The 16,489-nt window shown below is 40.7% G+C and overlaps 1 protein-coding gene across 1 annotated transcript in view; it reads left to right on the forward strand.

Moving 5' to 3' along the window:
• Positions 1–16,489, forward strand: part of DDX10 (DEAD-box helicase 10) — a 359,790-nt gene that overhangs the window by 209,311 nt on the left and 133,990 nt on the right. The window contains exon 14 of the mRNA XM_074981972.1: positions 6,954–7,067. Coding sequence (XP_074838073.1) covers positions 6,954–7,067 — 114 coding nt within the window. The remainder of the gene's footprint in view (positions 1–6,953; positions 7,068–16,489) is intronic.

Consider the following 16,489-nt stretch of genomic DNA (forward strand, 5'->3'; position numbering starts at 1 on the left):
ACGAAAGCTATTGTTCGTCTTTTGAATACAAAATCTGTCTGGATCCTCATCTTCACAAATATTCATGTAAAAGCTAATCACTGCTGCATACCTACAGAGCTCTTATCCTAGCAAGCACCTACAGATTTCAGATTCTTTTTTAAGCTGCTTTGAAAAGCACTTAGCCTGAAAATGGAAAGAGAAAGAATGTCTTAAATGAGGTGAGCACCATTTCAAACCAAAACACAGCACTTATTTTATTAAAGTCTGGGCACCAGATGGAGCAGAGGGTATAGAAAAGTTGAGAAGTGCAGGCAAGGCACATGAGACTTGGTGACTGCTGCAAGCTGCTCACTTGTAGGCTTCTGGTCTGCCTTTCACAGAGTCATCAGGAGAGGAGCAGAGAGTATCAGCTGCCCTTGCTCTCCTTTACTTGTACTAAGAGTGAGATGTGGGGGATTGGACTTTGGAGTCTGCTTGTGTTGCTTGTAACTATCACCTCTACACAGGGGTGTAAGGAGTAGTCATACTGTGCCTCTCTGCCTCTTTTGTCTATGGAAATCTGTAGAAAGGGGTGGGAATTTAGCTACATTCTTCTTTCTCTTCCCTTATTCTTTGCTGGAGAGAGAGTGACTAGTAAATGGTTTGTGTCATGCAGTTTCATGGGGACTGAATGGGAATTACTGTTCCATGTTTGATGTAGAATGCACAGCCAAGTGGCAGAAGAACATGGGCTCTCAAGTAGCTCTGCTGGAAGTCTCTTCTGAAAGGCAGGATATTATAACATTGATTAGTTCAGTGTCAACAGTGGGAGCACTATACAAGATACAAAGACGAAGACACCCTCTGCATATTCCTGTAATTTGAAGATGTTTCTATGTGGCGAAGAGCTGTGAGAACTATATACAGTTTAGAAAGAAGAGTTGAATTGCAGTGCGATATTCAGGATGGAGATCTCTCAGCTCCCACTGGATAGCATCTTGGAGAAATATAAAAACGAGTGTGTGAAACTGAGTACAAAACATTAAGTTCAGCAGCACTTGCTGTCCATTTCTGGTTAAAAATAATAAGAAATGGTGCTATGTGGCTTCTGAAAAATAAGAGTTCATGACCTTTCTTCCCAGAAATATGGAATAAATATCCCAAGACTATAGGAAAGCAATAACACATTATATCTGAGATGACATAGAAATGACAATTCTGTCATGACAGTTTAGCCCTGGCTTTGGACAGCTGTTGTGGTGAAGACCCCCTGCTCATTTTTAGATTAACAGGTGGTGAACTTTGCCTTACCTGATGACTTGTTAAGTGAATTGAAATGAAAGATGAAAATTGTTTTTTTTCCCCAGCACCCACATGTGGCAGCTTTTTAGCAATCAAGACTCCACCTCTGATGTAAAGATACAACAATGGACTGGAGGTGATCTCATGCTAAACTGATGAAGGCCATATACGTATGCACCTAAGTAGATACATTGGGAACTGATCACTGCATCTGGTTTTGGCTCTCATGATTTTATTGAAATATGAACAAGCAACTGGAATTTGTGTTCAGACCATTAAACAGTTGAACAAAAAAAAAAAGGCCCTGAAAAAACTGGTGTTCCCATTTCTGCTGTATTCTCCATTGATAAACATATTGTCATGGGAACTTCTATGGCAGAGCCAATAGACAGCTGTTGAAGGGAAGTGATTATTCCGCTCTATACAGCACAAGTGAAGCCACACTACAGGAAGGATGTGGGCAGACTAGAGAGAATCCAGTGGAGAGCAACAAAAATGATTAGGAGCTAAGGCTGGTACCAGGAGACCTGTTCAGGATTAATCTTCTGGAGTTTGATTTCATCTGTCTGGTAAGGATGCACAAAATCGATCTCTCTGGGGTCTGCAGTGGATGCAACGCTCCTGTTGACCTCCCTCAGTGAGGCTAGACCTTGCAGTTGTCTGCAGATACATCGATTCTAGCTATGCAACTGTTGTAGCTAGAATTGCATATCTGCAGTTGATGGTATGGTCAAGTGTAGACCAAGCTTTAGTCTCTTTCCAAGCTTAAAAATCCTAGTCTTATTAATCTCCCCTCCTAGGGAAGTTTTTTCTTACCTCTTCTCATTTTTTAGCTCTTTTCTGAATCTTTTCTTATTCCAATATATCTTTCCTACAAATCTCTCTAAGTTAAGAACCAGGTTCTTTGTTCAGGAAATTAATGAGCTTGAATATCTGCAGCATTGTTTATCTTTGTGAATATATCGTAGAGTTGCTTAATTTCATACTTTTTATGTTTCTGAAAACTTTTATTTAAAATGTAAACTTTGATACAGCAAAAAACATCTGTTATGTGTATGTGGAAGAAGAGAAAAGCAGGCTGACAATAATCTACTTGTGTAACTGGGTGTGCATTTTGTAGATGTTTGGTAAAGAAATTCCTACTGGAAGCTACCTTCCAATACTTTGGAACTATGTAGCATTTTAAATATGCTAATTCTCACCTCACAACTGGAAGGTCATTTAACAATTGTCCAAACCTCATAGAGGGGGAAAACTGAGACTGGGGGGTTTTATGGATCTACGTTTTCAAAAGGTTCTGAGCACCTGCCTTTTTCTTTAAGGTAAATTGTATTCTTAGGTACCAAGTACTTCTGAAAATAAGATCTGATTGTAACTTTGGTGCTAACCTTTTGATATGCTTAATCCGGAAGATTTTCAAAATAGTGATAGGAATTAGAACATAGTTGATCCTAACTCATTCCAGGGACCATGCTACATCTTTAGTTTACAGAATAACAGTGTATCTTTATTTTTTGCAAGATGATGTTGCTTAGTTGTTTACCATTTTCTTTTCTTGATATTATAAACCATGCAGTGTTTCAGTCAGGTAGTACTTTTGCTCATTTTTTTTTGCTGTTTACCCTTCATCTCATAAGGTGATAACAGTTTCAGCATATGCGCTCATAACCACTGCAGACAGTCTGTTCCTGTTTGAAGGTTTATTGGTCTAGTTCACCCATGGGGCCCTGTTACTGCTTGATTTAACTTTTTTCTCTACGTGCTGCAGAGTGAGAGGTACTGCTTCTCTTCGGCATATATGCTCTGCAGCCAGCAGGAGCAGGACAACTGGCCAATGTGACAACCCCATAGGAAGAGGGTCACCTGAGACACGACCTGAGCCCAAAATGATTGCATTGCAATGCTTGTAGTTGGGTCCCGTAGCATTGTGGAAAGCTCTAGTTTGTAATACAGCAATTACACAAACCTAGTTATAACAGAGATACTGTAACATTATTTCCTCTAAACAGTTACATTGCCTTTCTGGTGTATAATGAGTTTTCGTGACGATTTGACTCAAAGCTATTTGTTCTATTAAAAAGACAGACACATGGAATCATATTGTTGCAAATACAGTGTTTAATATGCTATTTAGATATATAAAATATGCACCGGTACTTAAAAATAAATACACTTCAGGAAGGGAGGAACTTAATGTCTCAGCTCCCAGGTAATGAATAAGTCTCTGGCTTGTTGGCTTTCAGTTTGAGCATATTAGAGAGTGCAATATTTACTCCAGGGAGAAGGGGGGAATTCTGTTCAAAAAATTAGAAGTTCTGTGCACAGTTTTAAAAATCTGCATATTTTATTTATCAAAATAACAAAAAATCACTCCAGTTTCAATTATTTTGGAATTTATTTCAAAATATCAGTCAGCAAGTATTTTGTAACAGTACAACCCCCCCATCCCCAAAAATCAGGAATTCTTTGACAAGTGTAGTCATATTAATACAGAACTCTATGCCTTTAAACTACAGTACAGAAATTTTATTTCGTGCACCCTTCAGAAGCAGTGCAAAGTCTTGGAGCTCTTGGGGGTAATAGAAAAGGAGAGGGAAGGTGCTTGCAGAAAAGCTTGATAGAGTAGGAAATCTTATGCAGCAAACTGACACATTGCTCTTCAGGTTAGTTGAACAAAAATACTGTGGCTCACTTTATGGTTTTAATTGTTAGTGTGAATTATAAATTCAAAAGTGGTTTCACATTGGCTTGTAAGTGCCACAAATCAGAAGAGAAGACGGTGGCAATATCTGCCCTTCGACAGAAAACAGAATAGTGAAGAACTCTTGAGGGAAGTATAGGAAAGAGCCCAGTAATGCCCTGTCTAGCAGCTACATTTGGCATTTGTGGAGAGACAGAGGATTTATAAATAAAAAAGACTTGTCCTCAAATAGTCTTGGCTGATCCTTGGCTTCCAACCTATGACTTTCCCTTTAAGGTAAGGCTAAAGAGAATCACAGGGGTGCTAGAACAATTTTCGTAGAGTGGGTGCTGAAAGTCATTGAACCAAACTGTGAACCCAGTGTATGGTGATAACCACTGAAGCCAGGTGGTGCGGCATCACCCCTACTTCTAGCAATTATATAGAATTACACTTGTGCAGAAACTCAAACACATTGAGTTTGCAGGGCAAATGATGGCATTGAGACAAGGGTATGTGGTGCTAAGCTGTTAGTGGAAAAGGCTATAAGGCTGGTCAGTAATCACTACATAATGCAACAAAAGTAGGTGACTGCACAGCTTTGCCATACTTCTGTCATTAGCAAAGTGCTGCCACGGGCACTAGTTGTCGTAATAGATGTGGTTGCCATCTGATCATGTGGTTCATTAGCCTGTCATAAACCATTTTCTCTTCTCTTTTGTTAAGGTGGTTGTATTTTATGGTACATTATTTTGAGTGCATTAGTGTACTGACCATGTGCTTTTGCCAGTGAATTTTTACACTTCTCTTTATATTTACTGTTGTGCAGTAGATCACATAACTATAGTATTTCAGGTTCTCCTAACCATTGTTTTCTTAAAATTTGTACAGCCCCTTTCTAACTTCAGTCAAGTGTTGATACCTCATTCAAAGACAGTCCCTCTTGGGGTGAATAGCTGTGTCTTTCAGGAAGGTACTATTCAGGGGTGATGTATGTGTATGAGGGATGTAATAGAGTATCCAGTTACATGACTAATCAGTAAGCATCTGCTTATCTGTTAGTGCTATAGGTTCCTCAGAGCCCACCCCCCCAAGTAAACAGAAAGTGGCTGGCTCAGCCTCTATCCCTACTTGTGCCAGGATCAGGCTGTTTCTTCTGCTGCCACTCTGCATGTAAAAGGCTGAGCCAGCACTTAGGTTGGCTCAGCTTCTGTCCCCACTATGGGGATTGGGCTCTTCTACCCTCCCTGACAGGGAAGAGTCCAGTCCCCACAGCAGGGACAGCAGCTGAGCCACCGTGTGTGCTCGCTCAGCCTTTTAAATGCAGAGCAGCATAGGTATGGAGAGGGATAGAAGCTGTGCCATTTTGCATGCCAGCGCAGCCTTTTAAATGCAGAGCAGCAGGGTTTGTGTGGAGAGGGGGAAAGGGCTGGGGAGGGGATGGTTAACTGACGGAAATTTTGGCCATTACTCTCTCTTTACATCCTAAGGTATGCTTTCTAATTGCTCTTTGTAATCTATTTTGCCATAAGATACCTGCTGTGCTAGTAACTGTAGCTGAAAGTACCTGCTGGAAAAGTGTACTCTGTGCCACTTGGTTCCTAAATAATACATCTTTTGTATTTAAAAACACTCTCAAATTACTGAAGTCTGGAGCTCACATCTTCTGTGATTCTATGGCCATATAGTCCTTGCGTGGGTGTAGGTTACTTGTGAAATTGAAGCAACTGTCTTTCTTGATAGTCAGCATTAATGGTTTCACTGTGGATCATTTTGAAGAAACCTCTGATAATGTGCTTGTTTTAGGGGCCCACAGTACTCCAGATTCGAAAAGCACCAGCTGTTCCTTACCTGTTGGTCAATATCTGTGGCTTCCTTTTCTTCCAACAGTTTATGCAATGTAGTTATATCAGTTCCTAAATCTCAAGCACGAGAGAGAGAAAACATGGGCATAGAAAAAAATAAATTCACGGGGCTTGTGCTGCCTGTATTGTTGCTTTTTCTAGATAGTTCGGCTCATTCCACTGTAGTCCTGGGAGCACGTGTTGTGATATATGTATATTTCTTACTGTTTCTCGTGTCCCAGCTTTCATTTCACTGATGTCCTTGGAATTTTCTGTTGCACTCAGGCAGCTTTCTGCTCAATGGGATGAATCTGATGTGAAAGCTGAGTGCTGCAAGGGTTGGAACTGCAAGCTTAAATGCTGTTTTATGCTCAATATCAACACCCTCTCTCATCTGGACAGTCCAATGCATACAGTCATTCCTTTCTTACATAATGTGTTTGGAGCATAGGAGGGGAGAGCTGTGGTGCTGGCGAGATCCTTGCTAGCCATTTGTCACATGTGATTGGGAGAGCAGAACCCTAGGTGGCATCCTGCACCATCTGGTCTGCTCTTCCCTTCAGGAAGGTGAACTGTTGCAAAGTGGCTACAAGCAGACCAGTGGTGAATGCTGCAGAAGTAGATGGAGTTGAATGTAATACCCAGATAATGGTACCAGTCCATGTAAGGTGAGACTTGTAGACGCAGCATCTGTTTGCTGCTTTCCTGTTGTGAGAGAGGTGAAGAAGTTACTTAGGCTCTCCCTGTGAGCCCAGCCATTGGCAGAAATACAAGGGAAGCCAGTGGCTTTAGCCCCTGATATCTCATTCTGTATCTTGAGTGTGCCAATGGGAGAGGAATCTGTCTCTCAGTTCCAGCAAGTGAGTGTGAGCTGGAAGGTCAAAGGCTGCGTGGTGCTAATAGGATTTAAGTTATTAAGAATACTCAATAAAAATATTTGTTCTTTTATTATATGGCCTGATTCAAGCAGGTTACTTCTATGAACAATGGCTTAGCCTTGTTTATATTAGGCATTCTGTTCTGAAAGTCGTCTATAGTGTGTATGTTTTGGCTAACAGACGTTTTACTTAATGCCATAAATAGAAGTTATGTTTTTAAAATCTTGAAGTATTCTTTTCTGGCCCAAAGTAACTGTGTTCTCTCATCTGCTTTTTTTGAAAATTCAGAATATGTCAAATTCAAAAGGGAAGAAGAAAATGACTAAAGTCAGAGAAGCCAAAAAAATATTGAAGAAGAAGTTTAAAGTCAACACAAAAATTATCTTTACCGAAGAGGGGGAGGTAAGATCAGTTCAAAATATACTGCATATACTGTCAATAGCTTAATTTGTATTTTCTGTGAAAATATACTTCTGAGTCATGCACAGGGATTTTTGTTTAAGGTTTTAACTGGGGGACACCAATAAAACATTCTCAGTTTAAAAACTTGTTTATCCATTGAACCACTGAAAAGAACAGCCTTTGCTGTGTGTTTCAGAGAAATTGTCTAGATCGGGGTCAGCAGTCCCTGGTACCTGTGCCAAGAGTGGCAAGTAAGCTGATTTTCATCAACGCGTCAGGTAGCTGACGCTTAATCAAAGCCATGCTGCCTGTGGGTTAACAAAAGACCGGCTAATGCTAACAACCATCACACAAACAGTGAAGCTCTGCAGCTGAGGCTATTTATTAATGACACTGTTGTAAGCGGGACTGTTAGTGACTTCAAAAAATATCACTGGCATTCGGACTGTACAAAGAGGTGCAAAGGACAAGTTTCAGCACTCCATCTCGGAAAGGTTGCTAACCCCCGTCTAGATGGAGCAATAATGCACACTACGTTGGTGTGAGTTCTAAAGTACCTAATGTGTTTAGTTGGTCCATGGAGATCCTATTGGTGTACACTGGAGGTTCCCTAGTATGTTATAACATAGCTCTAATATGTGAAATAGTACAGTAGACCCCTGAGACACGCTCACTCAAGTTGCGCATATCTCGGATTAATGCAACTCTGGCTCAGAGGAGCAGGGAAACTCAGCTGCCACCGTTCACAAGAGAGGTTTCCCCTCTCCTGTCAGGGGTGGCAGCCGAGAGTCAAGCTCTCAGCTGCAGCCACTGACAGGAGCAGGGAAACTGAGGAGAGCAGCTGCACTGGTCAGTTTCCTGTCTCTGCAAGCAGATGGGAGCCAGAAGCCAGGCTGCCACCTGGTCCCCAGCTCCACTCCACTCATTGGAGCCAGGAAACTGACCAGGGCTGGTGCCCTAGTCACTTTCCTGGCTCCCTCTAGTTGTATGGTAAATTTGACTTACACAAGGGTTGCAAGAACGCAACCCCCAGGTAAGTCAGGGGTCTACTGTATTACATTAAAGCACACTAGGGTATATAACAAAGAGAGTAGGCTTTTTACAGTATACACTACTGTTATAAATTATGTGCACTGGACACCTATGTAAAATTCAAATTACTAAAAAAGAAAATTAAACCCTGAAAATGAAAGGAATAAACCTCAAAAAAAACAAACCCCCCATTTATCAGTTTGGTTCAGATTTTCAAAAGTACTTTCTGCTCATTATTGGGGCTAGAATTGAAAGACAGCTCAACCCATTTAAATCGGATTATATTCAGAACAATAGGAGCAGTATACTGAATATTTTTCTTATATTTCAATATTTAAACATGGATTCTTTTGTAAGTCTGGACCTGCCAATGGCAGAAGGGAAAGTCTACGGTGTTTAAGCAAGATCTGAAAAATCCCATTGCTCTCACTTGAAAAAGCTCTACCTTTCCCTTATACAGCAGTAGAATTAGAGAGATATCCTGGTTTTTCTCTCCAGTGTCCGATATTTGTAGCTTTCATATGTTAGCTGACTAAAGGAGGCATCAAGCTTATATTTCAAAATAAGGGGAGATAGCTGTGCATTGAACTCTCTAGTAATTTAAACAGCTATTCCAACGCCATTTGGAAAAATATATGAAATTTATTTTGATGTAACAGAGAGGGAGCTGTGCTAGTCTATATACTATCAAAACAAAAAAAGCAGTAAAGTAGCACTTTAAAGACTAACAAAATAATTTATTAGGTGAGTTTTCGTGGGACAGACCCACTTCTTCAGACCATAGCCACACCAGAAAAGACTCAATATTTAAGGCACAGAGAACCAAAAATAGTAATCAAGGTTGACAAATCAGAAAAAAAATGATCAAGGTGAGCAAATCAGAGGGTAGAGGGGCAGGGGGAGGAGGATGGATTAAAGAATTAGATTAAGCCGAGTATGCAAAAGAGCCTCTATAATGACCCAGAAAATTTGCATCCCGGTTCAAACCACGTGTTAATGTGTTGAATTTGAATATAAAAGAGAGTTCGGCAGCCTCTCTTTCCAAAGTAGTGTGAAAATTTCCTCTTCAGTAAGACTCAAATTCTTAAGTCATTAACAGAATGTCCCACTCCATTAAAATGTCAGCTGACTGGTTTGTGGATCAGGAGTGTTTTTGTCTGTTTTGTACAGTCAAGCCCTTATGTACAATTGCATTTGCTCTGATCCTACTGACAGAGACCAAAAACTACAACATCTTTACCAAATATTCATAAACGTGAATTACCTGCAAGGAGAAATGAAAAAAACAAATCAACAGGGCCAGATGAATACCCAGAGACCAGCTACTCCAAGAGAGGCCCAAAAAAGCCAAGAACAGAACACCACTGGTCATTACCTCCAGCCCCAACTCAAACCACTGCAACACATTATTAAAGACCTACAACCTATCCTTAATCAGGGTTCCACGCTCCAGAAGGCCCTAGGTGACAGGCCTGTTCTCTCCTACAGCCTCCCAACCTTATGAGGATTCTCACCAACAGCCACAGTCTACACCACAGGAACACTAGTCCTGGGACTTTTCCTTTCAACAAAGCCTGCTGCCAGCTTTGTCCATGTATCTATTTTGGGGATACCATCACTGGACCTAACTAGGTTATTCACAGAATCACAGGCACATTCTCATGTTCCTCAGCTACCATCATATATGCCATCATGTGCCAACAATGCCCAGATGCTTTGTATATTGGACAGACTTCAAACTCCCTTAGACAAAGAGTTAATGGGCACAAAACAGACACAACACTCCTGATCCACAAACCGGTCAGCTGACATTTTAATGGAGTGGGCCATTCTGTTAATGACTTGAGAGTCTGCATGTTACTGCAGAGGAATTTTCACACTACTTTGGAAAGAGAGGATGCTGAACTCTCTTTTGTATTCAAATTGGACATATTAACACGTGGTTTGAACCGGGATACAAATTTTCTGGATCATTATAGGAGCTTTTTTGCATACTCGGCTTAATATAATTCTTGACGAAACGCCCCACCCACTCTCTGACTTGCTCACCTTGATAATATTGTTTCTGATTTGTCAACCTTGACTACTATTTTTGGTTTTCTATGCCTTAAATATTGAGTCTTTTCTGGTGTGGCTATGGTCTGAAGAAGTGGGTCTGTCCCACGAAAGCTCACCTAATAAATTATTTTGTTAGTCTTTAAAGTGCTACTTTACCGCTGTTTTGTTTTTATATAGATGTATTGCTAGCCACTCAAGTACTGTTTGGTTGTAACCCCCAATGAGCAGACATCAGTGTTGCTTAAGTATTAACTAATTACAATTTAGCAAGTGTCAAAATTCTGCTTTTTCTGTTTTGAGAAAAATGTTAGCTTTTGCACTGGAGCAGTTTCAAGAGTTAATGGGATTGTACGTTAATATATTGGTCACTTTTAAAGCTCTTAAGTTGCCTTTGTAACTAAGTAACATTATCAAGGTATGCTGAACTGTGGAAATGATGTGGTAATATTACTTAGGTATCAATATTTGAAAGTTTTAAGGATGACCTTACAGCAGTCTGTACAAAACTATAAATAATTTCAGACATGGAAAAATTCCCTCACTAATTTTGAAGTACATATTCAACCTCTCTAATCCATAACTCTCATCCAGCAAACTCCATAATTTGGCATGGTTTTAGTAAGCCGGACAGCCACTTTTCTTGGGTGTGGCCCCTGTGGTCCCATAAAGCATGTTTACAGACACCAGTCCTAGCTCCCAGTGTTCATAATCATCAACCATGGGCTCAGTGCCAGTTGGTGTCTGATGCCTCTCTCACTATTTCCTTCCATTTTTCCGTGTCCAGTGCGGAGTGGCTTAGTTTTTGTAGACGAGCTCCGTGCCAATCTCCTATATCATGTACCCATTCTCTGTGAGGTCTGCCTTTCCGATTGGAACCCTCCTTTCTGCCGAATGCCATGGTCTTGATTTTTCATTCCTTCTTCATACTGCAAATATGCCCAAATAGCTGTAAATTGCACTGTATAACCTTCTGCTGTAGGTTCTCTTTCAGCTCTATCTTCCTGTATAATTCCTTAGAACATAGAACAGAATAGTAGGAATGAAAGGGACCTAGAGAGGCCATCGAGTCCACCCCCAGCCCTAATGGCAGGACCAAGTACTGTCTAAACCACCCCTGATAGACATCTATCTAGTCTGTTCTTAAATATCTCCAGCGATGGAGACTTCACAACCTCCCTTGGCAAATTATTCCACTGTTTAACCACCCTGACATTTAAGAACTTTTTCCTAATGTCCAACCTCAACCTCCCTTGCTGCTGTTTAAGTCCAATGCCTCTTGCTCTATCCTCAGAGGCCAAAAAGAACAAGTTTTCTCCCCCCCGCCCTTATGACACCCTATTAGATACCTGAAGACCACTTTCATGGCGCCCCTCAATCTTCTCTTTTCCAAACTAATCAAGCCCAATTCTTTCAACCTTTCTTCATAGGTTACATTCTGTAGACCTTTAATCATTCTTGTCGCTCTTTTCTGGACCCTCTCTAATTTCTCCACATCTTTCTTGAGCTGCGGTGCCCAGAACTGGACACAATACTCCAGCTGAGGCCTAACCAGCGCAGAGTAGAGCGGAAGAATGACTTCTCCTGTCTTGTTGACAACACTCCTGTTAATGCATCCCAGAATCATGTTTGCTTTTTTTGCATCAGCATCACACTGTTGACTCATATTTAGCTTGTGGTTTACTATAACCCCCAGATTCCTTTATGCTGTACTCATTCCTAGACAATATCTCCCCATTCTGTATGTGTGAAACTGATTGTTCCTTCCCAAGTGGAGCACCTTGCATTTGTCCTTATTAAACTTCATCCTAATTTATCCAGATCATTTTGAATTATGACCCTATCCTCCAAAGCAGTTGCAACCCCTCCCAGCTTGGTATCATCTGCAAACATAATAAGTGTACTTTCAATGCCAATATATAAATCATTGATGAAGATGTTGAACAGAACCTGTCCTTAAACAAACCCCTGCAGATCCCCGCTTGTTACACTTTTCCAGAAGGATTGAGAACCATTAAGAACTACTCTCTGGGTATGGTTATCCAGCCAGTTATGCATCCACCTTCTAGTAGCCTCATCTAAATTGTATTTGCCTATATTTTTTTTATAAGAATATCATGCGAGACCTTATCAAATGCTTTACTAAAGTCTAGGTAGACCACATCTACTGCTTCTCCCCTATCCACAAGGCTCGTTATCCTATCAAAGAAAGCTATCAGATTGGTTTGACATGATTTGTTCTTTACAGATCCGTGCTGGCTGTTTCCTATCACCTTACCACCTTCCAAGTGCTTGCAGATGATTTCTTTAATTACCTGCTCCATTGTGTTTCCTGGCGCAGAAGTTAAACTGACTGGCCTGTAGTTTCCTGGGTTATTCTTATTCCCCTTTTTATAGATGGGCACTATATTTTCCAGTCTTCTAGAATCTCTCCTGTCTCCCATGATTTTCCATAGATGATAGAGAAAGGCTCAGATACCTCCTCTATCAGCTCCTTGAGTATTCTAGGGTGCATTTCATCAGGCCCTGGTGACTTGCAGACATCTAATTTTTCTAAGTGATTTTTAACTTGTTCTTTTTTTATTTCAGCTTCTAACCCTACCCCTTTCCCACTAGCATTCGCTATGTTGGGCATTCCTTCATCAGACTTCTCAGTGAAGGCCGAAACAAAGAAGTCATTAAGCATCTCTGCCTTTTCCAAGTTCCCTGTTACTGTTTCTCCCTCTTCACTGAGCAGTGGGCCTACCCTGTCCCTGGTCTTCCTCTTGTTTCTAATGTATTTATAAAAAGCTTTCTTGTTTCCCTTTATACCTGGAGGTAGTTTGAGCTCATTTTGTGCCTTAGCCTTTCTAATCTTGCTCCTGCATTCTTGTGTTGTTTGCCTATATCCATCCTTTGTAAATTGTCCTAGTTTCCATTTTTTTATATGATTCCTTTTTTATTTTGAGATCATGCAAGATCTCCTGGTTAAGCCAAGGCGGTCTTTTGCCATATTTTCTATCTTTCCAATGCAGTGGGATAACTTGCTTGTTGGTGTCCTCAGTGTTCTGTGTTGTTGTTTAGATGTATTTTACTCCTAAATATCTTCTTGTAGTCCAGTAAGCAGTGGAAGTGTTGGTAATATGCTAGAAAATATTGATCTCCCATCGTCTGGAAAATTCTGTTGTCTGGCTCCCATCGGGTCCCAAGGGTGTCGGTTGAGAGAGGTTCAAATTGTCTATACTTCTCCAAGAAACACATTTAAACTGGACTCTTTAGATAGGTATGGTGTGCAATGGACAAAAACCCTGGTTACTGGAGTTATACCAGTAGTTAATTAGGCTCACTTGTTCACTTGATTTCAAAGATACTGTAGCGAATCTAAAGTGCATGGGATTCCATCCCCATACACAGTTCGGTAAAGATAAATTGTATGTGTTTGTAGGGGTTTTTCAAAGGGAAGATATGAAAATTGTTCTAATTAGGCAGAAATCTAAATGCTTTTTTTAATAATTTAACATATTGCTATTTTTTCAGGCTGCTTTTGAATCGAAAGTGACTGTTGGGGGTGGAGTGAATGGTGTGTAGTAACTGATAGAAATTCTTTGCTTTAATTTTTTAGCAAATGCTTTAAAATATTTCTCTTGCACTCTGAATCATAGATGCTGGTCTGTCAGGTTTGTGTAATTAGGACAATGGATTACGACTTGTTCATGAATTTATGTGAAGGATGATCATGACTGCAGCTGCCCTGTGTTCAGAATATGAAACAGAAATACTGTTCTTGTAAAAATTCTTAAGGAAGTCTCACAGCGCAAATTGGCTGAAAAAGATTATATGTGGCTTTAAGAATAGAAGCCTTAATTTCTAGCTATTTGTGCATACAGTTAACATCATTGCATGTGTATGTTGGTCGCAATTACTTGCCCAAGTGGTCAGTAGTGCATATAACTGGACAATTCATTATATGCACCTAGTCAGTCATGCATTTTTAAAGATGCAGTTACACACAGCTCCTTAAAATGCGCCCGGAATTAGTTTAAGTAACTCAGTTAATACTGCACAGAGGTAATTAGATCCGACTGCCTTTTTAAAAATATAAGCTCGACTACAAAATTTTGAGAAGGGATTCATTTGTTTTGAACCCCCAAATTGCTAGTTGAAAGTATGAAGAGAAACAAAGCATTCGGATTGAGCTGGTGGGCACATCAGTTTTTCCTGTGATCCACTGAAACATAAAGCAATGAGGACAGAGACTAAACATGGGCATGGAGATTGCAGTTTGAACAGCAGCATAACAGAGAATGGGGTTTGGAGATTTTTATGCAATATGAAGCTTTTCCGCTGCAGATGTTATTTTGACATTCTGCTGGGCTCTAATGAAACTGCACACTTGAAGTCTTACAGTGCTACCTAATGTATTTCTCTTTAGGCAAAATAAAACTCCTTAAAGACCTGTGTGTTCTGATTATTTGTACATAAACTCAGTTTTATAATAGGGACTACATTTCAATTGGTTTTATTTGTGGTTATTCGGGACTAGGAGGATGCAACATAGTAAGTGATACTCTTTCTCCTTAACTGACAGCAAAGCAAAGTTCTAAACTTGTTTTCTTTCTTTTTTTTTTCTTCAAAATATTGTGGTGCATCATATACTTTTCCACATACATCCACTCCTTCATTTAAAGAAACCTTCTTACCCTAATACACACCTACTGCCTTTCTGAAAAGCTACTCCAAAGGAGAGTTGCTCATCACTTGAACAGAAGTTTACACAATTTTGTTGAATACTGTAAGCCCTTGTCTTAAATCGTTGAAACCCAAGATCAAAATGCGTTGAAGCCAAGCCCAGGAGTAATGAACATTCTGCCTGGAAATCAGATGTGGTCTTCCAATATTGCTAATTCAATCTGATAGTTTTATGTTAGTTATTCTGTCTGAAGCGGTGATGTAGCCTTGATATTAGAGACACAAGGTGGGTGAGGTGTGTCTGTTCTTGGATCAACTATTTTTGGTTGGACATACAAACTTTTGAGCCATACAGAGCTCAGAGTTTGTTTCTCGGAGCTTAGGTAAATGTGGGCTGTTTGGCGGAAAGCAAACAAATGAGGGCTTGAGATTGCTTGCAGAGCAGATGGTGGGTTGAGGTCCTTGTGAGGAGAAGTCTGGGAAACATGGACAAGACTGTTCCTGAAAATTGGTGTGAATGTAATTTCCATTTAATTATAGTAGCCAACTAAAATATTTTCTTGAAAAGAAATTTCCTAACAAAATAATTAAAAATGTCTGTAGTCTGTTTGGCAGAGAGGGCAAAACAGATATCCAATAGATTTCAAGGGCAAACAGTGAAATGTACTTTAATGAACAGTTTTCAATAAATATGCATTTTTAATTAATGTAAATCATATATAATGTTAAAATACCGATTTTTGTTGTTTTTTTATATTATGTGTTATATTAGTATATAAAGATGGTGTTATTTACTACATCATGGCTACGTCTACACGTGAAGCCTACATCGAAGTAGCTTATTTCGATGTAGCGACATCGAAATAGGCTATTTAGATGAATAACGTCTACACGCCCTCCAGGGCTGGCAACGTCGACGTTCAACATCGACGTTGCGCAGCACCACATCGAAATAGGCGCTGCGAGGGAACGTCTACACGCCAGAGTAGCACACATCGAAATAAGGGTGCCAGGAACAGCTGCAGACAGGGTCACAGGGCGGACTCAACAGCAAGCCGCTCCCTTAAAGGGCCCCTCCCAGACACAGTTGCACTAAACAAGACAAGATCCACAGAGCAAACAACTGGTTGCAGACCCTGTGCATGCAGCATGGATGCCCAGCTGCAGCAGCAGCAGCAGCCAGAAGCCCTGGGCTAAGGGCGTCTCTCAACCCCTCAGCTGATGGCCGCCATGGCGGACCCCACTATTTCGATTTTGCGGGATGCGGATCGGCTACACGTGCCCTACTTCGACGTTCAACTTCAAAGTAGGGCGCTATTCCCATCCCCTCATGGGGTTAGCGGCTTCGATGTCTCGCTGCCTAACGTCGATGTTAACATCGAAATAGTGCCCAACATGTGTAGCCGTGACGGGTGCTATTTCGAAGTTAGTGCCGCTGCTTTGAAGTAGCGTGCACGTGTAGACACGGCTCATACTACACAAGGTTTCTCAAATTAGGTATTGGGATCCTTTGGGGTTGCAAGTTTATTACATAAGGGCTGCGTCTACACGTGCACGCTACTTCGAAGTAGCGGCACTAACTTCGAAATAGCGCCCGTCACGTCTACACGTGTTGGGCGCTATTTCGAAGTTGAAATCGACGTTAGGCGGCGAGACGTCGAAGTCGC

The sequence above is a fragment of the Carettochelys insculpta genome, chromosome 1 (genome assembly GCF_033958435.1).
Source record: "Carettochelys insculpta isolate YL-2023 chromosome 1, ASM3395843v1, whole genome shotgun sequence".
Taxonomy (NCBI): Eukaryota; Metazoa; Chordata; order Testudines; family Carettochelyidae; genus Carettochelys; species Carettochelys insculpta.